The sequence below is a fragment of the Phodopus roborovskii genome, unplaced genomic scaffold, assembly GCF_943737965.1.
Source record: "Phodopus roborovskii unplaced genomic scaffold, PHOROB, whole genome shotgun sequence".
Taxonomy (NCBI): domain Eukaryota; kingdom Metazoa; phylum Chordata; class Mammalia; order Rodentia; family Cricetidae; genus Phodopus; species Phodopus roborovskii.
The window spans coordinates 34490646-34515338 of record NW_026126416.1 but is presented as its reverse complement, the minus strand read 5'-3'; the positions used below and the strand labels follow the sequence as shown (position 1 = coordinate 34515338).

The window sequence follows — 24693 nt, the reverse complement described above, 5'->3', positions numbered from 1 at the left end:
GATATTAAAGGGCTCTCCTTCTCACCCATAGTCTGTCTTTCTCTTTCCCTCCCCCTCCTCTCTCCCTTTCTCCCTTGCTTTCCCCTTTCCCTTGCAATCACTTGCTTGCATTTGTTAAGAAATATCTACCTGAATTTTTTAGCTTCCCTTCCAGTCATATTTAAAATTTCTAAACTAATAGATAGATCCATAAACAGTAGTTTATTTTAATTTTTTTGTTTTTGTTTTTCCAGACAAGTTTTCTTTGTGTATCCTTGGTTGACTGGAACTTTTTCTGTAAACCAGGCTTGCTGCCCAGTTAAGCACTTTATCATATTTATCGTATCAATTTATGATCATTTCTTTTGCACCTGGCGGTGGTGAGGCACACCTTAAATCCCAGTCCTATTCTAGGGAGGCAGATCTTTGTCAGTTCAAGGCAGCTTGGTCAACTGATCGGGTTCTAAGAAAGTCACCAAAACTACAGAGAAACCCTGTCTCAAAAAAAACAATGAAATTTTGTTTTTTCTTTTGCTTTTTGAGACAAGCCTGGCTAGGCTAGTGTAAATCTACGCACTGTCTCTTTGAGGTGTATCTCTATTTTTTACTTCCTTAATTTATTTGAGTCAGAAAAAGTGTCAAGTATGTCAAATTGTAGATAGTCTAGCAAATTAGTATCTATGGGTTTGAATAAAGTGGCTATTTCTTATATTGTAGGTAAATATATAAAATGGTTTAATCTTTAGGGCAGCTAAACAATACATGTTAGGAAAAAAACCTTAGTGTTTTTAACCTTTCAACTAGCTAATTATTTCAGGAATATTTAGCCTAGGGATATTTAAATATTCATAAAAATTGTATATATTTTAAAATAGCTTCATGTCGTAAGAAATAGGGAATAACGCGGAAGCCTTGACGAAGTTTTCTTACATTTTCCTTCTAGTCCTCAGGTCACTGAATTACAGCCCTAGCCCCTTGACTAATTTCTAATCAATAGACATTGTGGGGCCAGCTAGATGGCTTAGTGCCCTTTGCTGCCAATTCTGAAACCTGAGTTCAGTCCCTAGGACCCATAAGGTAGAAGGAGAAAAATGACTTAAACAAATTGTCCTCTGACCTCCATATGCCTGCCATGGTTCACATGTGCTCACACACATGCCCAATTTAATTATTTAATTAAACAATACAACCAGTATTGTGACCGTCCTGGAATTGGTTGTTTTTCTTTTTTCTTTTCTTTTCTTTTTTTTTTTTAAGCTTGGTTTTTCAAAATAGGGTCTCACTATGTAGCTCTAGCCATCCTGGAACTCACTACGTAGACCAGGCTGGCCCCGAATCAGAGATCCACCTGCCTTCTGAGTGCTGGGCTTAAAGTTGTATGCCACCACATCTGAATTCAAAGGCTGTTTTTAAAAGAAGTATTTTTATCTGTGTGTACATGTGGTTCTGTAACTGAATGCCATGTGTGTGGTGGGTACCTGTGGAAGCCAAAAGAGGGTGTCAAAGCCCTTGGAGCTGAGCTGAGCTGCCCTGCATAGGTGCTAGGAACTGAACCCATGTCGTCTGGAAAGGTGTCCAGTTCTCTTTGAGCCATCTCTCTAGCCCCCAGAATGCTCTTTAAGGGAGAAAAGTAGTATCAGTGCTTCTTCAGCTTTCAGGTAAGATTGTTTGGAAGACGACGTTAAATAGTTTTTTCACATGTGGAGAGGCCTCACAGTCTATTTTTTGGTGAAGTACAAAATTGCTTTCCCTGAAGCTGTACTATACTTTTAAAATTGTCTTTAACTAGACATCTTGGTATGTTATTTCTAAATCTCATTTCAAAGATTTAATGTCTAAGCATACATATATTCCATTTACATGTTGGTTGACTATCTCAGCTAAACTATGTTTTGTTTTATTTTTAATTTTAGGATGAACTTACAGGAATTGATCCTTTGAATGAGGATGCCACCATCCCAAGTTTCAGGAATGTAACCATTTGTCCTAACCCTGAGGACACTTGTTACTTTGCTAGAGGGCCTCGTTTTGCATCTACCCCTTTCCATGAGATACCGTCCTTGCAGAGCATCCCTTCCGATCCTGAGAGACTATTGCAGGAAGAGGATCTAGATGGGAAGACCACTGAGGGCCATCACATTGCGCTGGCCACTATTTATAACCAGACCCTCAGCGTCAAGAAACTGAGGTGATTACAGCGTTTGTTCTCTTGGTCTGTGAGCTTGTCAGTTACAGTGAGCAGTCATCAGGCTCTTACTTCTGCCAGATGCTTAAAAAGAAAGTCAGTCTGTCCCAGGTATAATGTCTGGAGTGTACAGATTGTTCTGGGTTTGAGGATTAGAAGATGTAAATTTTGGTGGTAATAAGACTCAAAGGTATAGGAGAGATGGCTTAGCAGTTAAGAGACTTGTTCTTTTAGAGAACCTGGGTTTGATTCCCAGAACCCACATGGTGATCACAACTCCTAACTCCAGTTCTGGGGTGTCCATTGTCTTCTGACTTCTCCAGGCATATACATTGTGCATAAACATGTGAGCAGAACACTCATATATAGGCAATAAGTGAATAGTGTTTTTCTATCTATTTCCTGTTTTGGGAAAATGATATGCTTTAAAAATGAGACTAATAAAAATCAGAGCAACTATAAATTATTTTAAAATAAATTTTTTGTAAAATTTATAAATTAAAAAAGTTGGGGGCTAAAACGATGGCTCGGTTGTTGAAAACACTACTCTTGCAGAGGCCCCAGGTTCAGTTCCCAACAGTCAGAGCTCACAACCCCCTGCAACTCCAATTCTAGGGGACCTGGCCTGCTCTCTTGGCTTCTCCCTGCTCTCACATCGGTGCACTTCATATATGCAGGCGAACACTGAAAAGAAATGCATCTTCATTTAGACATTTTTTAAAGTTCTAACGTAAGTTGGTGTATACTATCCCTAAGGACAGTTGCACTTTCATTTCTTGCAGCCCAATTATTGAAGACAGCCGTGAAGCCACACACTCATCCGGCTTCTCTGGATCCTCTGCTTCAGTTACCAGTACCTCCTCCATCAAAGGCCTTCAGCTTCCTGAGAAGCTGGAGCTAACTAATGACGCCACAGGTAGATCCATCCAGCCTGTGGGCAAGCTTCTAGATCTGCATGGTGGGCATTTACATCCCTCAGCAGACTGACCTGTTGACTAGTGAGGTTGCCACAAACTGATATTTCTCAGATAAACCAGCAGTAACACAACATAATTCATAAGTATGTAAGGCAACTGAATGTGGGCAGATGAGCGGTGCTGATTTTGTAATCTTGTTGGGGTCTTTTCCCTGCTAGTCTTTTGTTTGTTTTTCTGAGACAGGGTTTCTCTCTCTATGTATCCCTAGAACTCACTCTGTAGACCAGTCTGGCCTCAAATTCAGATCCACCTTCCTCTTCCTCCTGAGTGCTGGGATTAAAGGCATGCACCACCACTGCCCAGCATTTTGTAGGGGTGGGGTAGGGGTTGAGACAAAGTTGAGATAGTTTCTCTGTGTGGCCTTGGCTTCCCGAAACTTCCTCTGTACACCAGGCTGGCTTCAAGCTCACAGAGGTCCACCTGCCTCTTCCCACGTGGTAGGATTAAAGGCATGTGCCACCACTGCTCAGGTTTGTTTTTGTGTGTTTGAGGGGGTGGAACAGGGCTTCTCTGTGTGGACCAGGCTATGCTGGAACTTGCTCTGTAGTCCAGTGTTTCTCAACCTTCCTAATGCTGTGACCCTTTAATACAGGGTTCCTGGATGTTGTGGTGACCCCCAATCATAAAATTGTGTTGTTCCTTCATAACTTTTAGCTACTATTGTGAGTCATAATGTGAATATCTGATATGAGACCCCTGCAGGTTGAGAACCATTGCTGTAGACCAAGTTGGCCCTGAACTCACAGAGATCGGCCTGCCTCAGCCTCCCAAGTGCTGGGATTAAAGGAATGTGCCATCACACATCTCGCCTTAAGCATTAGTTTCTATGTGATGCTTATTTCAACTTATTTTCTCCACAGAAAATGCTAGTCAGTCACCCTGGTGTTCACAGTATCGACTACAACTACTAAAGGCCCTCCCAGAGTCAAGTGCTTTTGCAGAGTTTTCTATGGAAGATAGACCATTGCCTACCCTGGAAACGGGGAAGGAAATTGAATTAGGTAAGTACTGTTGAATACCTGCCTTTTGCATATGACAGCATACAAATAAGTGATTTGAACACCACAAACCCTTGAACACTATAAACATTCCTAGGTTGTAATAAATAGCATTATAGAGGTTAACACATTGGTAATTTCATGCCAAAGTAACAGCAGCCTCCTTTTGTTTTTAAATATCTTTTAAGATTTATTTATTTACTTTATGAATGTTTATTGCCTGCATGTATGTGATACCTATTGGTTCTCCTAGAACTAGGTTTCTATATATGATTGTGCACTATCGTATGGGTGCTGGGGATCAAACCCAGGTCCTCTGTAAGAACTAGTGCCCTTAACTACTGCACCATCTGTCTAGCTCTCCTTTTGATTCTGAAAAGTGTAATAGATGCTACTCACTGGCAAATACACTAGCACCTCTCATCCTTAGCCGGGAGGTAAAGTGTACAGACTTATATATGTTCACCGTGACTTTTAAAGTAGAATCTAACTTGTCAACAGGTAACGAAGACTACTGCATTAAACAGGAATACCTAATATGTGACGATTACAAGTTATTCTGGGTGGCACCAAGAAACTCAGCAGAGTTAACCATGATCAAGGTGAGACTGACTCTGTAATTTCATTACTTTGTAAATACCTATCTACTGGCTTCTTACTGGGAAATCGGTGAACCATTCTATGTCAAGACGGGGATCAGAAAGGAGGGACTATTGTGTAAAGACTGTCGTATTCTAGTCTTGACATACATTAGTGTCACCTTAAAATCTCCATTTCCTTCCCTGTAGGGTTCTGTCATTACTTTGCTTATATTGGACATGCAGAAACCCATTTCTTTCTTAGCTTCAATCCTCTTATTTTGGAAGAGTACTTAGTAGCTTTCTGAGAAAAAGGAGGCAATAACATGTTTTTTTTAAAATCCTCTGGGTCAGAAAATTCCTTACTCTACATCTTTTCTTGATTGGTGGTTTGACTGGATATAGAATTCTTTGTTAATTTTTTTTTTCTTTAGAATTTTAAGCCAGGTTCTGGTGGCTGCACACCTTTAATTCCAGCACTTTCTAGCACTTGAGAGGCAGAGGCAGATGGATCTCTGAGTTCAAGGACAGCTAGGGCTGTTACACAGAGAAACCTTGTCTCAAAAAAAGAGAAGAAAAAAAAAAAACAAAACAAAACAAAAAGAATTTTAAAGCCTTCTTTTGTAACCTTGCTTGTTACAAGGCTTCTGTTATTGTTTGATTGACTGGTTTTGGTGTTTGGTTTTTCTTCTGCTGTTCTAGAAACATTATATAGGCCTGTTTTCCACACCACTGAGCCACACAAACCCCAACCTTACTTCTGAAGTCTTTTGCAGTCCTAATCTTTTTTCATTGTTTTAATGCTCAGCAAAACGATTTTGTGTGCAAAAAAGGGTGTGCTAGAACCCAAACCACGCTCACCTGGGCATGGACACTTAGTTGGTTTTCATTCTAAAGCATGTGATGACTTTTGTTTTTTCCCTGTTGGCAGGGCTCCAACCTCACAGTCTTTGCTTTTACCTAGTTTTAAAAGACCCAGCAGGTCTCCCCAGCTGTCCTTTTAATTCCAGTACTTTGTGTGAAGTCTCTCCCTATCTCTGGATCCTATAGTCTTGTTTGTCAACCCACTTTGATATAAGTAATATTGCCTACCTGCTGGGCAGATATCACTCAAGTCAGTGAACATTTCTGCCTGGAGACTCAGACTTGACATTTTCTTTGGAAAAAACTGGTTTCTTTCAATTTTCTGTTTTCTCAATTTATAATTTCTCATACTAGATATAGGTCTTTCCTAGACAATCATTTGTTTAGCATTTATTTATTGTATGTGTGTCTTTGTGGCCTGTGTGTGTATATGTGTGGTGTGTGTGTGTATGTCTGGTGTGGGTGTGTCTGGTGTGTGTGTGTAGGTCCAACAACAAGTTGTGGGCCTCACTTCTGTCTCATCATATGGTTCTGGCTTGATGAAAACAAACACCTGTACCCACTGAGCCATCTCACCACCCTGTATTTCCTCTATGTCCCTCCCTCCCTTTCTCCCTCCCTCCCCCTCCTCCCCTCCCCACTACCTTCCCCCTCCCTTCCTCTCCCTCTGATGGGGCTAGAGAGATGGAGTTTGATTCCCGGCGCCTACAGCCGCCTGTGAGCTCCAGGGGTGTGTGGTCCTTTTCTGAGGACACCTGCACTTGAGTGTCCACCACATAAGAGACAGACAAAACTAAAATGTTACCATTCTCCCTCTAGCTTCTCCTTTGTCTTTCTCTCTGTAGTGCAGTCTCTCTCTGTAGCTGCAGGGGATTAATTCTAAGACACCTCCCTCCCATTTGAGATAACCAAACCTGAGAATACTGAAGTCCTTTATACAGACTGACATAGTATTGCAAATAACCTGCACATACTCACTTTAAGCTCTAAATCCTCACCGGATCACTAACATAATGTGCATACTATGTTATTTATTGTGTCTTACTCTCCCCCACACACACACCTCAAGTATTTCCAATCTGTGGTTGGTTGAACCCTGCAATGTACAACCTATGGATTCAAAATGACTATTTTATCAACCATATTTTCAGTCTCTTTATAAGTTTTATTATTTCTTTCAAAGGGGGAATGCTCTTTATCTTATTGAAATATTAATTGTTTTTCTTTTGTTTGTTTTATTGGTCTTTGTTTTAAGACAGGGTTTCTCTGTGTAACCTTGGCTGTCCTGGGACTCACTCTGTAGACCAGGCTGCCCTTAAATAATGTGTTTTTCTTGGATCAGCAAGCTGGCCCAGTGGATAAAGGTGCTTGCCACCGAGCCTGACAACCTCTGAAACTGGCATGGTTGGACATTGCCAACTCTCCCAAGTTGTCTTGTCTCTTTCACACCCATGCCATGGCACGCTCATGAGCGTGCACACACACACACACACACACACACACACACACACACAAAATAAATGTTTTCTTTAAAGAGAAGAAAAAGGTGTTGTTCTACATCCCCCTCCCCTGCCTCCCCCCTCCCCCAACCTGTCTTCTTTTTGTCTATTTAAAGTTCTGTCTTTTCATATTAGCAACTTGGAGTGTTTTGCTCTCTTTGGAGTTAGGTGTATAAAAGCTAGTTGGAAGCTGTGTGTACATAGAGAGACCTTGGCAGTGTGAGCATCACTGTAGATGATGTAGTTTTGACATTTTATTGGAAACCCACCAACATCTTTTCTCTTGAGCTGATTGGCTCACTGAAAGAAGGCTTCTCGTTCCCTGCCCAGAGAATGTGAGCCTGACTGCTGGAGCGAGCATAGTGTGGAAGAGAAGTGACATGGATGGTGTAACCTCTGATGTATAAACTTCCTAGTTTCCGCCCCACCTCACAGTGCCTGGCTTCTTCTAGGCCAGTCCTTCTGGAGAGGGAGGGAGGGGAGGAGTCATTGTCCCGCTGGCCTACAGGGTCAGGAAGGAGAATTTGGAGACTGAATTCCTCTGAAGTGTGGTTCAGGCACTCTTGTGGCTGCATCCAGACCCTACCTAGCTGGTGCTTCAGGGTTCCTGCAGTAGGATCTGTGTACCAAGGCTGCTCTGTTCCTGTGAATCTTCTAAGTCGTTAACTCTATTCTCCTCCCAGCTTTTAGAACTGTATTTATTGCTCCTGTGTCCTCTTGTATAGCTTATGCTTTGGTTTTTGTTGGTTTGTTTTGGTGTTTTATTCTGAACTCACAGAAGAGTGCTGGCATTAAAAAGGTGTGCTGTGTCTGGCCAGATTGCGCTTTTTTAAAAAAAGATTTATTTATTTTTTCAATGTATAAGAGTGCTCTATCTGCATGTATGCCTTTATGCCAAACGGGGGCATCAGATTCCCCTATAGATGTCTGTGAGCCACCATTGGATACTGGGAATTGAACTCAGGATCTCCAGAAGAGCAGCCAGTGCTCTAACCAGTGAGCCATCTCTCTAGCCCCCAAAAGTATGCTTTTTAAAATTACTTTTTACTTTATATTTTCTGGACTATCAGAAGGTCTGTATAGTGATTTGAATAAGGACGGGACCCCATAGTTTTATATATTTGAATGCTTAGTCACCAGGGGGTGTAATTCTTTGATAGGATTAGAAGGACTAATAGGTGTGGCCTTGATGGAGGAAATATGTCACTGGGGGTGGGCTTTTAGCTTTCAAAAAGCCCATGCCAGGCCCAGAGTCATTCTCTCTCTGCCTAAGCATCAGGTTGTAGAACTCTTAACTACTTCTCCACCAGCATGCCTGTCTGCATGCAGCCACGCTCCCTGCCATGATGATAGTGGACTAAATTTCTGAAACTGTAAGCCAGTCCCCCAATTGAATGCTTTCTTTTTATAAGAGTTGCCTTGGTCATGGTGTCTTTTCCTAGCAATACAACCGGGACTAAGACAGGCAGTAAGAAAGGGTTTTGTTGATTTTGTTTGTTTTAGACAGGGTCTCGCACTGAAGTCCTAGCTGTTCTGGAACTCAATATGTAGACCAGGCTAGCCTAAGTTTATGTTAGTCCTCCTACCTCTGCCTTCTGAGTCTGCAGTTTTTGTTGTTATTGTGTTTTGGGTTGGTTGGTTGGTTGGTTTTAGCATAAAAAATAATGTGTAGGAGTGTGTGCGTGCATGCATGTGTGTGTGTGTGTGTGTACACGCGCGTGTAAACAATTGTACTTTACTTATACTTATAACGTGTAGGGGTGTGGGTGCATGCGTGTGTGCGTGCGTGCGTGTGTGCGTGCGTGTGTCTGTGTGTGTGTGTGTGTGTGTGTAAACAATTGTACTTACTCATACTTGCTCCCCTTCTGCCACCCTCTCCCCATTGCTGCCCCCTCATAGTCTCCTCCTGCTTTCGTGCATGTATAGTTAAATAGAAAACAGGGCATTTGTCTTTCTATGTCTGGCTTGCTTCACTTAACATAATCTTCATTTCTATTTTCTTACAAATAATATGATTTTGTTCTTTATGACTAAGACATGTATTTTCCAGCCTAGCATGGTATAGAATACACTTTTTATCCTAGGAGGCAAGAGTCAGGTAGATCTCTCTGAGTTCAAGGCCAACCTGGTCTGTATGAGAGTTCTAGGCCATGGATAGGTAGTGAGAGCTTGTATTTTCAATCTGTCAGCCATCACCACGTATTCTAATTGCCCTTACATGTTAAATATTATGTCTTACAGGCATCTTTTCAACCTGTCCCATGGGATTTGTATATCACCCTCAAGTTAAAGGAGCGTCTAAAGGAGGACCGTGACCAGCTTTGCAGCTATTTTCAGTACCAAGATGGCCATATCGTTTGGTTCCAGTATATAAAGTGTTCCACCCTTCAGGTTTGTGATGATACTCAAAACATACAACTTAAGATGTAAAGAAGAAGTTTACACTAGATTTATGAAAGACATTTCATATAGGGCTGGTGTGGTGCCTCAGCAGGTGGGGAACTTGCTGCCAAGTCCAATGACCTAAGTTTGATCCCCAGGACCCAAATTGTGATGAGAGAGAATTAAATCCTGTAAATTATTCTCTAGTTTTCACTCTCATATCATGGCATGTGCAAACACACACATAAATGCAATTAAATTTTTAAGATATTTAACACAAAATTCCTTTCAATCATCTAGAAATAAGCCAGTTTTTAATTTTATTTTTTTAACATTTAGTGTCTGTGTATGTGTGCGTGCGTGCTTTGGTGTACATGTGGATACTGAGGATAATTGCAAGTTAGTTCTCTCTGTGGGTTCCTTGGATCAGCATGCTTGGTGGCAAGTGCACTGACCTGGCTGGCCTTGAACTCACAAAAGTGCTCCCAATTGCTGTGATTACAGGTGAACACCAACACATCATCTCTAGAGAAAGAAAATTTAATTGCAATTTAAAAGTATTAATGATTCTTTTCTCAGGTGATACTTTGTTGGCTGGTTGAGTCATTTGTTTTTGTTTTAGTTTGTTTTGGTTTTGTGAGACAGGGTTTCTTTGTGTAGCCTTGGCTGTCCCAGAACTCACTTTGTAGACCAGGCTGGTCTCAAACTCACAGATTCTCCTGCCTCTGCCTCCTGAGTACTGGGATTAATGGGGGACACCACCACACCTGGCATCTTTTTTTTTTTGAGGGTTCTGGTTGGTGTTTAGTGCTGAGGATTGACCAGAGCCCTGTATATCTAGGCATTTGCTCTACACTGAGCTGCCTCCCCAGCCACCTTCTCCAATTGTTTTGACAAAGTGTCTGTTGGGTATTTTTTTTAACATTTTTCCCTAGGGGTTCCAGGGGATGAATGAATCACCTAACTAGAATAATTATTAACTTATTTAAGGCAAAAAAAAAAAAAAAAAAATTGTCTTGATTATTCTGCCTCCCCTGCATCCTTTTTAAAATACAGGCATGCAATATATCAAGTTTTTTTCTTTGCTTTGTTCTTTAGTTCTCACTGCCAAAATTAAAAAACAAGTTTTGCTTTATGTGTGTGTGTGTGTGTGTGTATGTGTGTGTGTTCACATGTAGGTAAGCTTGCACATGCATGTGGCTTGCAGGAGTCAGTTCTCTGTCCACTGTGTAGATTGCAGGGATCAAAAGGGTCTCTTGGCTTGGCAGCAGGTACCTCTCCCTTTTCTGCATGCTCTTCATCCAGTCTCATCAAACCCTTCCAGTCTGCAGGGGCCTCACTTAAAGCTGGGGCCAGGGTCCAGCCTGCATTCTGGCGGGGAATGGAAAGAAATGCACACAGCATTGGTCATCAGGGGGCGGTGTTGCAGGTGGACCAGCTGGAGAAACAGTTTTCTGTCTGTCTGTTTCCAGGATCTTCTCCAACACAGTGAGTTTGTGACTCATGAAATAATAGTCCTGATTATTTATAACCTCTTGACAATAGTGGAGAAGCTCCACAAGGCTGAAATAGTTCATGGAGACTTGAGTCCAAGGAGTCTGATTCTAAGAAACAGGTGGGTCCTTTTTATTTTCTTACATTGGCCACTTTTTTTTTTTAAAAACATGGATAATTATCATATTTATGCCTAAAATAATTCGAGGAAGTGTCTTGCCCGCTTGTTTGTCTGTGCACCACTTGCATGCCTGGTGCCCACTGAGGCCAGAAGGAGGGTCAGGCCCTCTGGAACTGGAGTTACAGATGTTTGCAAGCTGCCGAGTGGGTGTTGATAGTGGATCCTGTGTCTGTGCATGTGTACGTGATAGGGTCCTTGCCTTGCATGCATGAGGCCCTGGGCATGCCAGGAGAAAAATAAAAGGACTTTATCTTATTTAACAAATTTGACAGGATACATTTTATAGTCATAAGATATTAAAAGCAAGAAAACCTTTTTATTTTATATATGTACATATTGTGTACATATATATATATATGTATATATGTTTTTCAAGACAGGGTTTCTCTGTGTAGTCCTGGCTGACCCTGGAACTCACTTTATAAACCAGGGTGGCCTTGAACTCAGAGATCCGACTGCCTCTACCTCCTGAGTACTGGGATTAAGGCCTGTGCCCGGAAGTAAAGTTATGAATGGTTTTTTTTTTTTTTTTAAATTGAACTCAGGACCTCTGGAAGAGCAGCCAAAGCTCTTAACCTCTGAGCCATCTCTCCAGCCCCAAGAAAGAGTCTTTTGAAGTCACTCTGTTTATTGTTTACAAAACTTGTGAGGAAGATGAGATGGAGGGGTGAGAATCTTGCTTGGTAGTAATGAGATTGCTAACCTGGGTTTGATCCCCAGGGAGAGGAGGAGGAAGAGAGGTTTTGCCCTTTGCAATGTAAGTAGCTGAGTAGAAACAGAACTAGAGGGCAGTCATGCTCTTCATTAATCTGGAAACTCTAGCGCACAAAAAATGTTTTAAGTGACCACAGTTTTAGAAAACAAAATTAAGTTGGTCTATGCCAAGGAAAATGGGAGCTGCTGTAAACTCAAAAACCCTGCTGTAGAGTTGTGTGAGCCAGGTCTCGGGAAGCCTGGATTTAAGTAAGACCTGCGCCTCTTCCAGTTAGCAACTGGAGGAACTAATAGAGAAAAGAAATGTGAAAAGAGTTTTTTTTGTTTGTTTGTTTTGTTTTTGTTTTTCCTCTGGAGCAAATTGTTACAGTAACAGTAAGGGCAGTGTCACCTGCATGGGGCAGAGCCTACTTCTAACTTCAGTACTTACTGCATAGTACAAAGGTTGAGAATGTCCTGAGGTGGCCATACACTGTGGTTTACATTTAGGTAGCTTCTGTGTGGCCAAAACCAACTTAACCCTTTGGGCAGGCACTGCCATTACTTCTACATGTGCATTTTCATAACTAACCACTGGAGGGCACTGTTGGCAAGGATAAGACTCACCTGTAGTTCTGAAAGGGGGAAAAAAAAAAAACTGAGCAGCCGAGCAGCTGCTTTCATAGCATGTTTCTATTATCTCCTCTTGTATCTGGCCTCAGAATCCACGATCCCTACGATTGCAATAAGAATGATCATGCTGTGAAGATCGTGGACTTTTCCTACAGTGTTGACCTGAGGATGCAACTGGATGCTTTTTCCCTCAGTGGCTTTCCTACTGTACAGACCCTAGAAGGACAAAAGATCCTGGAGAACTGTACTCCCTACCAGGTAAGTGGAAAAGCCCGTGCAAATACGGAGAGCATTTCTTAGCCTCTTCCGTATCTGGATAAGCTATGAAAGCTAGTATTACTGCCATTGACTTGCCTAGAAAAGATGACCTCATTTCCAAACATTGTATCACCATGCAGCTTAGATAACAGTCTTTCTGTCACAACATTCAATACTGTCACAACATTCAATACTATAAATGTACACATGCAAATACATAACTCAGTAACTAAGTGCTCGGGACATTTCTTTTACTCACCGAACGTGCCAAAACGTGCCATTTCTTATGAATTATTCTCTTTACCTTTTCACTCTACAGTAAAGATAGTAGCGACTTGGAAAGACTAAATGCAATGATGTATATGAACAGAACATTACAACAAATGTGAGGTGTCTTATATGATTGTATTATATGCAAACATATCCTCTAGACATGAGATACTTGCTGATTGGACAGGTAGCATGTACCTGAAGTGGCCACATGGGCCACAGTAGATCACAGCTGGAGTCCATGAAGAATGGATGGAGTAGGTATGCTGGTGTGATTTGGTAATCCAGGTCATTTGTTGTCTTTAGCTTTTAAAAATAATTCTTTAGCCAGGTGGTAATGACACAGGCCTTTAATCCTTGGCAGGCAGAGGCAGGAGGATCTCTGTTAGTCTGAGGGCAGCCTGGTCTTCAGAGTGAGTTCCAGGACAGCCAAGGCTACACAGAGAAACCCTATCTTGGAAAAACAAATAATAATAATAATAATAATAATAATAATAATAATAATCCCTTAGGTTATCTCTGGTCATTTCTTTGAGGGGCTTCTCCCCGTAAAGATAAGAACATCTACTAAAATATGTTATAAAATACACAGTTAAGCTTTGGTATGCTTTTCAACTTTTATATAAATAAGTTTATAATAGAAGCATTAATGACTTTAGCTCATGGTATGTTTTGTGATTTCAGGTAGATCTATTGGGTATAGCAGACCTAGCACACTTACTGTTGTTCAAGGAACACCTACATGTCTTCCAAGATGGACTCCTCTGGAAACTTAGCCAGAGTACTTCAGAGTAAGTACCAGATCCTGCAGGGTTCCCACCCATCCCTGTACTTAGTTCCCTCTTTCCTCAGTGCCCCTGCTGTGGAGTAACCTTAGTTTCCTAAACCAGGTACTGTGATTCCAGTGATCTCTCTGTGTTTGCTAGAGAGGGGGAAAGAATTACCAACTGAAACTAAGTCATAGACTCTTCCGACTTTAGAGAATTCTGAACCTTCGTATATTATGTAGTAGTATGGGAGCTTCTTGTTTTAGAAATATTAGAAACCTTTTAGAAGAATAATTTTCTAACCATTGGGGTTAGTCTTTTTAACAGCTATGCTTATCAAAAGTTGTCTTTTGAAGAGAGTTAAGTTCCCACGTTAGGTACTAATTTTAGACTTGTTTATTTACGGAGTAGGTAGAACCAAACCATAGAGCAGACTCTCCTGGTACGGAAATAAATGATCTCCCAGACCCAGGGCTCCCCGGGCCTGCTTGTGAACCGCTCAGATGCCAAGTGCTGTTTAAAGTCACCTCCACCAATGGCTTCCCAGCGGAAGTTCAGGAAGTCATGCTTTACTGCCTTTTCTTGAGTTTGTCTTCATTTTAAATCGGTGTTGAAGATTTAGTGCCCCTTTCCCACTTTCCTCTCCAAAACATTAAGTTGCACATTCTTCTTCATTTGATTATAACTTGGCCAATCACATTTGTCTCTCTATAGGTGTAAGCCTGAGATAGTGGCTCATGCCTTTCATCCCAGCACTTAGGAGGAAGAGGCTCAGGGCCAGCCAGGGTACACAGTTAGACCTTGTCTCAAACAGCAGCAAAAATAAATAAGTTAATGAAATGGCTTGAAGCATACTTTAAGATGTAGAAGACTAATAGGCATCTCCAGTTGGCTGTGGACCAGCTACGTGTAGCTAACATAAGCGGAGACAGATGGGGTGACTTGGCTTTTCCTAACACCCCTGTCCTCTACAGTAGTGGATGTTTTCAGATAAAGGGCAAAGAGAATAAGCAAACAAGTTCCTTTAGTCAAGTTGGATCCAGAGACCTATGAGGGTGACAGACCCCTGAGGTGGGAGTGGGGAAGGCTAGAGGGGAGACAGCTTCTTTGTGCCATTTGTAGAGGAGAGACACTAGGAGACATTACTGTGTGGAGAGATCTGCAGGCTCAGGTGAGAGCGTGGCTCTCCCTTTATATACATTTCACACCACCATGGTAGACTTGTTTTGTAGTTTTCAAAAGAGTGAGTGATCTCCAGCCCTAGATCTCGGAGTATTATCCTACATCACTTTAGCACATTCATGTACAGTTAACCTGAGATGGAATTCTAGTCTTCATCTGCCTAATTTTGGTAAAAATGATTTTCATATTTCCTTAGGCTAAAGGATGGTGACTTATGGAATCAATTCTTTGTGCGGATTCTGAATGCCCGTGAAGAGTCCACAGTGTCTGTTCTGAGGGAACTTGCAGCAGAAATGAATGGGGTTTTTGACACCACGTTCCACAGTCAACTGGACAAAGCCTTGTGGAAGGTGGGGAAGGTAATTAGTCCTGGAGCCTTGCTCCTTCAGCAAGACCGGCAGTCAAGCCTCTCCCAGAGCCCTGCCTGAGCTGTGCTGTAGTTGCTCTCATTTAATTGGAGCATATTTATACACACTACCAGTCTTTTTCTACCGGAACTTTTCTCTCAGTGGCAGTTTTTAACAGAATGCTGTTCCCTGTCAGCCTCACCTGTTTGATTCAAAACGAATTCCATACAAATGGGTACTTTTTAACCCCTTTGTTTCTACTTTCCCCTCTGCTTTTCTCTTTTGTAATTTTATAACATGTACTCTTGCACTCACCATGTATTTTATAATAAAATGGTTTTTTTTTTTTTTTTTTTGTTAAATCTGTGCTTCTGACATTTCATCTACATTTGCAAACTAAGGTGGTAAATGGTTTAATTTTAGAGAGGAATTATTTTACCATGGAAACTTATGTGTCCTAGATTTAGAACAGCTGCCATTGGATTATGACAGGCCAGCTGGCCGGCCATTTCTTCAGGTTCTCTGGCCTTTTAGCAGGTGTTCAGATGGAGAGCAGGTTAAATGATGTACACAACACCAACTTTTCTGAAGTTTCCAAGTTGTGTTTTGTGCATGGCTCACATCTGAGTTTTTGTAGTTGCTGAACGCATTTACCAACCTTTTGGAATAGAATACTCACCTTCCTGTCATTTTGTGTAGAAGGAAACAAGGATTGCTGAGGGGATAGAAGATGGTTTTGCCTGACTTGAGGAAGCAGGGGTCAGAACATAAAGTGTGGACTGATTTGGAAGAGAATAGTCTGATGAGCCACTGGGTACCCAGAGGGCAGTGCCAGCTGCACTTGGCCCTGAGGGTTTTGTTTTTTCAGTAAGGGTATGAGAACCATCTAGTCGTTTATTTCATATTAAAACATCAAAGTTATCTGATGTTCCTCATGCTAATACCTGATTTTCCCCTTACAGCTGTCACTATTGTTGCTCTAAGAAAGCAGAAAATCCTGAGTAAATGTTTCAATTAAAAATATTAAGCCATAAAACATGATTTGGATCCGAACGATAATTAAAGTAGTACTTTCTCTCAACCAAAATACAACTCTTCAGAGATGTTTAATTTGCTTCTTATGAAGATATAAAATGATGAAACTCTATCTGACACTCTGTAATCAGGCTCCTCTCTGCCCTCCTCGGTTCTGTTCCCTACACTGACCAGGAAATTTAGAGCCTTTGGCATAATCGTCCGTCTAGTGAATTCTTCAGCAGGCTAGACACCCAGTTGCTGCATATGGACAGACATTTGTTTCTAAAAGTGCACTTCTCCTCCAGTCCTGTGGGTGGCTGACTGACTTCCTTCACTGGCGCCTTCTCAAATCTCTGGACTAGAGTGGGCCTCCCTGACCCCCTTGAGCAACCCTGTCACTTCCTGTCACTTTTGCCCTTTGTGTTTCCATAGCACCTTTTGTCTTCATGTGCACACAGGGGTGACCCTCAGACGGTCCTGTATACACACACCCCCTTTTCTGTATCCCACTACTACAATTTTAACTCTTTGAGGTTAGGAACTTACCTAGTTCTTAACTCTAATACCCAGAACAGCACCTAAATAAAAACCTTTTACCAAAGTACAAAAAAATGAAAGAAAACCCGGAGACAGGAAACAAATGACCTATTAAGACATATAAGTGAGCCAGGCGATGGTGGCACACGCCTTTAATCTCAGCACTTGGGAGGCAGAGGCAGGAGGATCTTTGTGAGTCGAGACCAGCCTGGTCTTCAGAGTAAGTGCTAGGACAGGCTCCAAAACTACATAAACAGAGAAACCTTGTTTTAAAAGAAAAGACGTATAGATGAGAACTTCAACATATGAAATACATCATCATTCCCAAGGATGAAGATAGTGTTGGTGAGAGGCTGGGGACATGACTCAGGTTGAGAATACTTGTTGCTTTTCCGGAGGACCTGGGTTTGGTCCCAGGACCCATATGGTGGCTCACAAACCATCTGTTTCTCCATTTCCAGGTGATCTAGCACCCTCTTCTGACCTCTGAGCTCATCAGGCACTCATGTGGTGTGCATACATACATGCAAGCAAAACCCTGAAAGTCTAATATGTATATTTTAAGTATGTAAATTATATATATTAGAGAAAAACACTAGTGAGATTAAGGAAACAGTCGCTCATTAGCAGGTTCATTCTTAGAAGCCAATTTGACAATCTTTTCTAAATGTAAATATTCTCTAAGCTAAGAAATTACTCTTAAGAATTTATATCACTCAAACATTGGTATGGTGAGCTGACACTGACCTCATTGCTTTCAAGACTCATTTTCCCCAGTGGGGTGACCCGTGTGACCAAGACATCTTGCCTTTAGGACCAGTTTGCCCTGTCAGAACCTGAGGCAAGCTTGTGTTTAAAAGAAAAGAGGGTGCCAGCCATAGTGGCACACACCTTTAATTCCCAGCACTGGAGGCAGAAGCAGGCAGATCTCTGTGAGTTCAAGGCCAGTCTGGTCTACAGATCGAGTTCCAGGATAGCCAGGACCCCATCTCACAAACGAATGAATGAATGCCTGGGAAATTTAGGAAGCTTTATCATTTTTATTTCTTTATTCTTAGAGATTTGTTTATTTTACAAGTATGAATTTTGCATGTATCTCTACTCATCACATTGATTCAGTGCTCGTGGAGGTGTTAGACTTTTCAGAACTGGAGTTCCAGTCACTAGCTGCCATGTGGGTGCCGGAAATCAAACCCAGGTACTCATTATTTGTTTTTTTTTAAGATGTATTTTATTTTGATCTGGGTGGTGATGGCGCACGCCTTTAATCCCAGGAGGCATAGGCAGGTGGATCTCTGAGTTAGAGGCCAGCCTGGTCTGTACTACAAAGCTACACAGAAAAACCCGTCTCAAAAACAAACAAGATTTATTTTATTTTATGTGTTTGAGTGTTTTGCCTGAATGTATGTCTGTGCACGACATGTGTTCCTGGTGCCTATGGGAGTCAGGACACCAGGAGCTGAATTGAATCCCTTGGAACTGGAGTTAATGGATGGATATGAGCCATTATGTGGGTAGTTTCTAGAAACTGAACTCAGGTCTCTACAAAAGCAGGAAGTGTTCTTCACCACTGAGCCAGCTGGTCCTCAGTTCTTAATCTTAAAGTCACTAAAGATAATGCAGCCAAACTTGTAAATGTAGCATGCTGAAAATTCGTTTTTTGAGTCTGAATGTTTTGTGATCTGTTAGACACACACTTCTAAAACCATTTCTGTCACTACACCCTTTTGTCTATGAACAAAGGATTGAGTGACATACAGTACTTTTCCAAACTAAAATATTTAGTTGGGTAAAGACACTCTAAGCTTGACATTCTTGAGTTCAGTCCTCAGGATTAACAGGGTAGAATGAGAGAATCAACTCCTGAAAATTGTCCTCTGACCTCCACTCATGTGCTAATGACATGTGCCTGTGTGTGTGTGTGCGCGTGCGTGTGTGTGTGTGTGTGTGTGTGTGTGTGTGTGTGCGCGCGCGCGTGCGTGCGTGCGTGTGTGTGTGTGTGTGTTGAAATGGCTCAGCTGGTAATAGCCCTTGCCACCGAGCCTGTTGACTTGAGTTAGATCCTTGGGGCCCCCATGGTAGAAGGAATGAGAGTTGTCACAAGCTGGTTCTGTATGCTTATGAAAGGTTCGTTGATGGCCGTCAGGTGAACATCTACAAATGGGCTGTTTCCCCACCAAACATCTGCTTCTGCTATTGCTCTTGGGAGGCCCCTGTGGCTGAATTGATTGCTCATAGATATTGTTCCCCAAGTTTATGTCAGCCTCTCCCTGACACTGAGGTTGTTGCCCAAGCTTAGTTTTCAGACCCATTGTAAGCAAGGGACTTTGTGTCTCCTACTCTGTATCCAGCAATGTGTGTAATTCTCAAAGGCAGAAATACTGGGAGGGGGTGGCTACAAATTCCAAGACCAAGTATATTGGTGCTGAGGTTAATGTCTGGTCTTGGCCCTAGATCTCACTTTTGTATGCCATTTTATTTTGCTTCTCTAGCATGCTGACTATTAAATTCACATTGTGATATGCCTCACTGTCTGGGTTATACCTTTCAGATTAAATTTATGCTTGGTATGGCGATGCATGCCTGTAATCCAGATGCTGAGCAGGACCTCGAAGTTGAGGTCAGCCTGGGCTACATATAGAGACTATCTCTAAAAACGTTATTTCAGAAGTGTGATCTTTGTGGCGGGTGCTCTTTATTTCAGTTCCTGCTAAGCTGGGGTTCCTGTTCAGCTGAAGCGGTGGGGTGCCACTGAGTCCTTTCAGCACACCTTGGTCATGTGATGCTTCTAGATTTGCAAAGTGAGATTGTTCTTCGTAAAAAAACAAATACTGGACCAAGGGCGCACTCACTTGGTAGAGTGCCTTCCCTGGCATGACCCATATCCTTGTTTGAGTCCCAGCACCACACACCAGCGTAATGGTACTACTGCAATCCCAGAACTTGGGAGGTGGAGGCGGGAGGGTCAGATGCTGATTTTCCCAGCTACATAGTGAGTTTGTAGCCTGGATTGGATGTCATAAAATAGCCATGCTTGGTGGCGTATACCTTTAATTCAGTACTCTGAGGCAAGCTGAGCTCTGAATTCCAGGTCAGCCAAGTCTACACAGCAAAAGCTCATCTATAGGTAAATAAGACCACTTAAAATGTGTAAAGAGGTGAGTATGTCCTCGCTGACTTTTGTAGCTGAAAATTTGTAATGCTGACGTGAAGTGCTGATAAAGGTGGAAAGGATGCACAAAGGAAGTTTCACCTAGGTCGGCTTGGGAAGTAAAAGCTAACGGTGAGTGAATGTGGTACAGGGGGGCGGTCAGAGAGATGATCGAGGCACAGAGAACAAGGTAACTGTCTGGTAGGTTCTTCCATATCAAGGGCATGCCGTCACTACATACATAGACAAGAAAGCCGTTGCTCGGGATTGACAAGCATGGACTAGTGGCCAGCATTCTATAATTCGGCCCATAGCTATAAGGCCACCCCATAGCTATGTGCTTTTGCTCCTTCGTGTGCTGTATGGTTCTTTGCATTTGCCTTGTATTTGCTTTGCATCCCACCAGTGGAGGTGGATGGGTTCCTTCTAGTACCCACTTAGGATTTACATTGCAGGGGTCAGCTTTACAAGTTTGGACCTGCCAGGCAAGACCAAGTGTGGTGGTCAGAAAGCTGTCTGTTTTTGTTTGTTTTTAAGATGGCCTCGCCTCACTGTAGCACCAGTAGTGTAGAACTCTGTGAAGATCAGGCTGGACTTGAACTTATGGCAGTCCTCCTGCTTCTGCCTCCCAAGCCTGGAATTATAAGTCTATATCACCACACCAGGCCTAGAAATACCATCTTTGAAATCAGAATGATTGAACTTGAATCTTAGCTGGGTATCTTAACTTCTCTGAGCCAATGTCATAGTCTAAAATGCTGATACCCCAAGAGCCCACTTCACACAGTGTTAAAAACTGGTGATCTCAGCATATATGTTTGTGTTGATTTAGTTGTAATGATCAATGGCCTGAGGTTCTGGAAAGACCTTAAGTAGGTAGGTTGGGATCCTGGCTAGTTGATTGGAGCCTTGCTATCATGTATACAAGTAGTCTTCTGAACTTTACTGTAATCTTTACATCAAGATACCCCACAATGCTAGCAGGTTTCTCTCTCTCTCTCTCTCTCTCTCTCTCTCTCTCTCTGTGTGTGTGTGTGTGTGTGTGTGTGTGTGTGATATATATTACAGGACAACTTACAGGTATCTGTTCTCTCCCACCATGTCGGTTCAGAGGATTAAACTAGAGTATCAAGTAGCCAGGTTTGGCAACAGGTGCAGGGCCACCTAAATAGTTTATTTGGAAAAACTTGGGTTTGTGTGTGTGCATTTGTGTGTACTCTGGGATTAAAGGCATACATCTTCACACCCTTGCCCACCCTCTTTTACAGCGTACTTTTTGTTTGTTTGTTTTTGTTTTTCGAGGCAGGGTTTATCTGTAGCTTTGGAGCCTCTCCTGGAACTTGCTCAGTAGACCAGGCTGGCCTCTAATTCACAGAGATCCTCCTGCCTCTGCCTTCTGAGCGCTAGGATTAAAGGCATGCACCACTACCACCCAATTTACAGCATACTTACAAGCCTGTTTTATGAGGTGCTGAGCATCGAACCCAGGGCTTTACATGTTCCTCAGTTCACATAGCACACTTTTCAACAGCAATTGTAACCTGGTGGCCTTGTATTCCTAGATACAGAATCTATTTACAGATAGAAGAATAAAGCCACTAGCTTTTATATATCCTAGCCGTGCCCAGGCTTTAACTAACTTGAGTTCTTTCCTTGGCAGAGTAACACAATTTAAAAGGAGCTATACTATATACAATAAATATTACCATGTCTTAAAAAGTGAGTGGCTTGTTATTGGATGGGTTACAAAGAAAGGACAGATGGATGGTGATGGACAGTGGTTGTGGGAAGGGTAAGTTCTCTCTCACTGGCCTTTCTCAGGCCTGCTTGGAGGCTGGTGGTTGTCTTGCTTAGGAAGATGAGGCTGGTGGCTGGGTTTGACACCTCACTCTTTACCCAGGGCAATGGAGGTGACAAGTCCAGTCCCCAGTGCTTTGAAAGCACTGGCGCTTGATTGGCACCAAATTCTACAACCCTCCCTTTCACTTCAGTGAGGTATGTTGAAAAACGTTTGGGAGCTGGAGATGTATGTCAGTGATGGAGTACTTGCCTAGCATTTGCGAGGCCCTAGGATCCATCTCCAGTATCACGAAAAATAAATGATTAGTTTTTAATGACAAGTGTGTTGGGACCAGGGTGTGGCTCTGTGACACAGCCCTTGCTTTGCACACAAGTAAGGCTTTAATTTCAAACCCAGCAGCACCAAAGCAAAATACAACAGCTTGGGAAATTGTTCCTCCAGCCCTGTGGTAGCCACCTTCTAAATCACCGGGATTCCTGTTGGCAACGAAGGTGAGGCTTGGAACTGTGTGCCACATCTTCCAGGAAATAAGTTCTCTGGAATTTAAGCCCTCAACAGCCAGCACTGGCCTTAGAGCTTCCAGCTGTGAGAACAAAACCCTCTCTGGGAGACTCAGGTGTCAGGAACACAGCTGTCATGGTCTGTCAGTGCTTCAGCAAGCCAAGCTGGGGCCATGAGAATGCAGAAACGTCTGGATGCAGACAGGGATAAGTCAGTCTGAGCTGTGGGGAGCAGTAGAAGGAGCAAGAGCCAAGGGACAACGAGCCTCATGGATAGTAGAACACCCACAAACCATCCAGAGAAAGCCAGAGACTCTCGAAATGGATGGTGTGCAAGAGGCAGGGGAAACTGAGGCAGAACCCTGCACCCCAAACATCCCCCAACTGCCTTTTGCAGAGCTGTATGTATGTGGCCTGAGCACAGTCAAGGACCCTAAAATGAGGAACACCACAGACCCTGAAATGGTCCCAGGTATTGGCAGTTCTCAGTGTGGGGATGTGGGAAATGTCCTCGAAGCAAACCTGGGAGGAAGATGTTGTAGTCAGCCCTCTACAGGTACAGAAGCAAGGTGAGGAATAATGTATTAAGTGACCTGTAAAACAGTGACAGCTGCTGAAATTATCCCTCAGGTGCTGAGAACCGGGCAGCTTTGGTCCTTGGAGCTGGAGCAGTCCCACCATAGCTGTCTCTCACTGGTGGGGAAGGGAGGCAAGGGCACAGTTTCTCCATCTGTAGGATGGGGTGGGTGCCTCAGTAGACCCAATCTGGCTACTGGGAGCCTGGGGTTCTCCTGGAGAGCTGGTGGTTCCTAGTCTATGAGGGAAGCTGGGAAACTTTCTACTATGAGTGAAGGATTCAGCAACAGGGAGAATCAAATTGGCCGTGAGAGAGAGGTCATGTAGGCAAAACGTGAGATGAACATCCTTCTGAAATGACCTTTTTCATATGGGCTGCCCCCTGACGGACCCTCCCACAGTCGGGGTGTGCCTCCCCACATCAGTCCCCACATTAGTCAAGGTGATTCTAACGTGTGACAAGTTGATATTGAAACCAACCATAAGAGAGGGCTCAAGTGGTCTGTGACCAATTGAAGCACATGACATGGCTTGGCCCTCTATGCCACATTCCCCTCTCTCTGTGGTATGGGCCGGCAGGGTGACCAGGACCTGCACCCAAGTCACTCCCCTCCCCATTTTCTGGAGCACTAGGCACATCTGCTTTCTGGCTCTGCTTGGATTGGCCATTACCCACTTACTCTGTTTTGTTTGGCTAGCCCACTGCATCAGTTTCCCTGTTACTGACAGCACACCTATTGCCCTGTAGGAACACATGGTGCCTGTAACCTCAGTTCCTCTTACCTTCAGCTTGAAGAGAAAGTCAGCCCCAGGGGATAGAGGTCTCTGTGAGTAGACAGGCAGGTTCTGTTGGGGGAGGGCCCATATTCTCCCACCCCACCCCCAGCACTGGAGGCAGCCTGTGGCTGAGTTTTTGAGATGCTGGGAATGAACCCAGTGCCTTCTGTATCCCAGACACATCCTCAGCCCACTTACTGTCTTGCCTTAATTCATAGTACTCGGTGTACCTAAACTTGGACTGTAGTAGACAGGTCAAGAAACTGTTCTGGCTGGGCAATGGTGGCATACATCGTTAATCCCAGCCCTCAAAGGCAGAGGCAGGTAGATCTCTGTGAGTTCAAGGCCAACCTGGCCTACAAAGAAAATTCCAGGACAGCCAAGGTTGTTATACAGAGAAACTGTGTCTTGAAAAACAAAACAACAAATTGTTCTGAAATCTAAAGGTTGGAAGTAATGTTAAAAGAAACATAAAGCAGATAATCAGAAGGCTATATCTGCTCCTCTGTTTCGGTCCATAAGTCTGTTTGGATGTGAAGTGTCACTGCTTGCTGCTGCGGGGCTTCTGCGCTGTGTGCAGTGCAGGAATCTTTTTCTCAAACCCCATCTACCCTCATATACCAGGCTAGTGTTGCCCGCTAGCCACGCACAGGCATGGTGCCTCCTCTCTGGCCCTTCCTTTTTCCTACTGGGGAAATCCTGGCTGGCTTAGGGAGCAGGAGCCACTCACATCACACAAGGCAAAAATCCTTGGCCTCCTCCTGTTTGCATTTGAGCGTTTGAACCTCTTCTGTTTTGTGCTCTGCCACATCCCTTTCTGAATGCAAGGCAACCGGTTGCTTCATCTGAATAAGTCAGAGGAAAATAGGAAGTTCCTGAGCTTGACTCAGGAACTGGAAAAGTAGCCCTGCTGGTGACTAGTGGCAGATCAGAGCGAGCCTGTTGTCCCTCTTCACAGACCTGTGCTTCCTACCTCCAGGTCTGTGAGAGCGAGCAGGAGACAGAGGGGCAGGACCATCCTTGGGCTCACAGGGAGCCAAAGATTCA

The 24693-nt window shown here is 43.1% G+C and overlaps 1 protein-coding gene across 1 annotated transcript in view; it reads left to right on the top strand.

Moving 5' to 3' along the window:
• Nucleotides 1-15384, top strand: part of Bub1b (BUB1 mitotic checkpoint serine/threonine kinase B) — a 42359-nt gene extending 26975 nt beyond the window's left edge. Inside the window, exons 15-23 of the mRNA XM_051183706.1 lie at nt 1893-2167; nt 2947-3080; nt 4002-4142; nt 4641-4741; nt 9322-9471; nt 10935-11077; nt 12553-12721; nt 13676-13782; nt 15137-15384. Coding sequence (XP_051039663.1) covers nt 1893-2167; nt 2947-3080; nt 4002-4142; nt 4641-4741; nt 9322-9471; nt 10935-11077; nt 12553-12721; nt 13676-13782; nt 15137-15368 — 1452 coding nt within the window. The 3' untranslated portion in view covers nt 15369-15384. The remainder of the gene's footprint in view (nt 1-1892; nt 2168-2946; nt 3081-4001; nt 4143-4640; nt 4742-9321; nt 9472-10934; nt 11078-12552; nt 12722-13675; nt 13783-15136) is intronic.
• Nucleotides 15385-24693: the final 9309 nt, after the last annotated feature.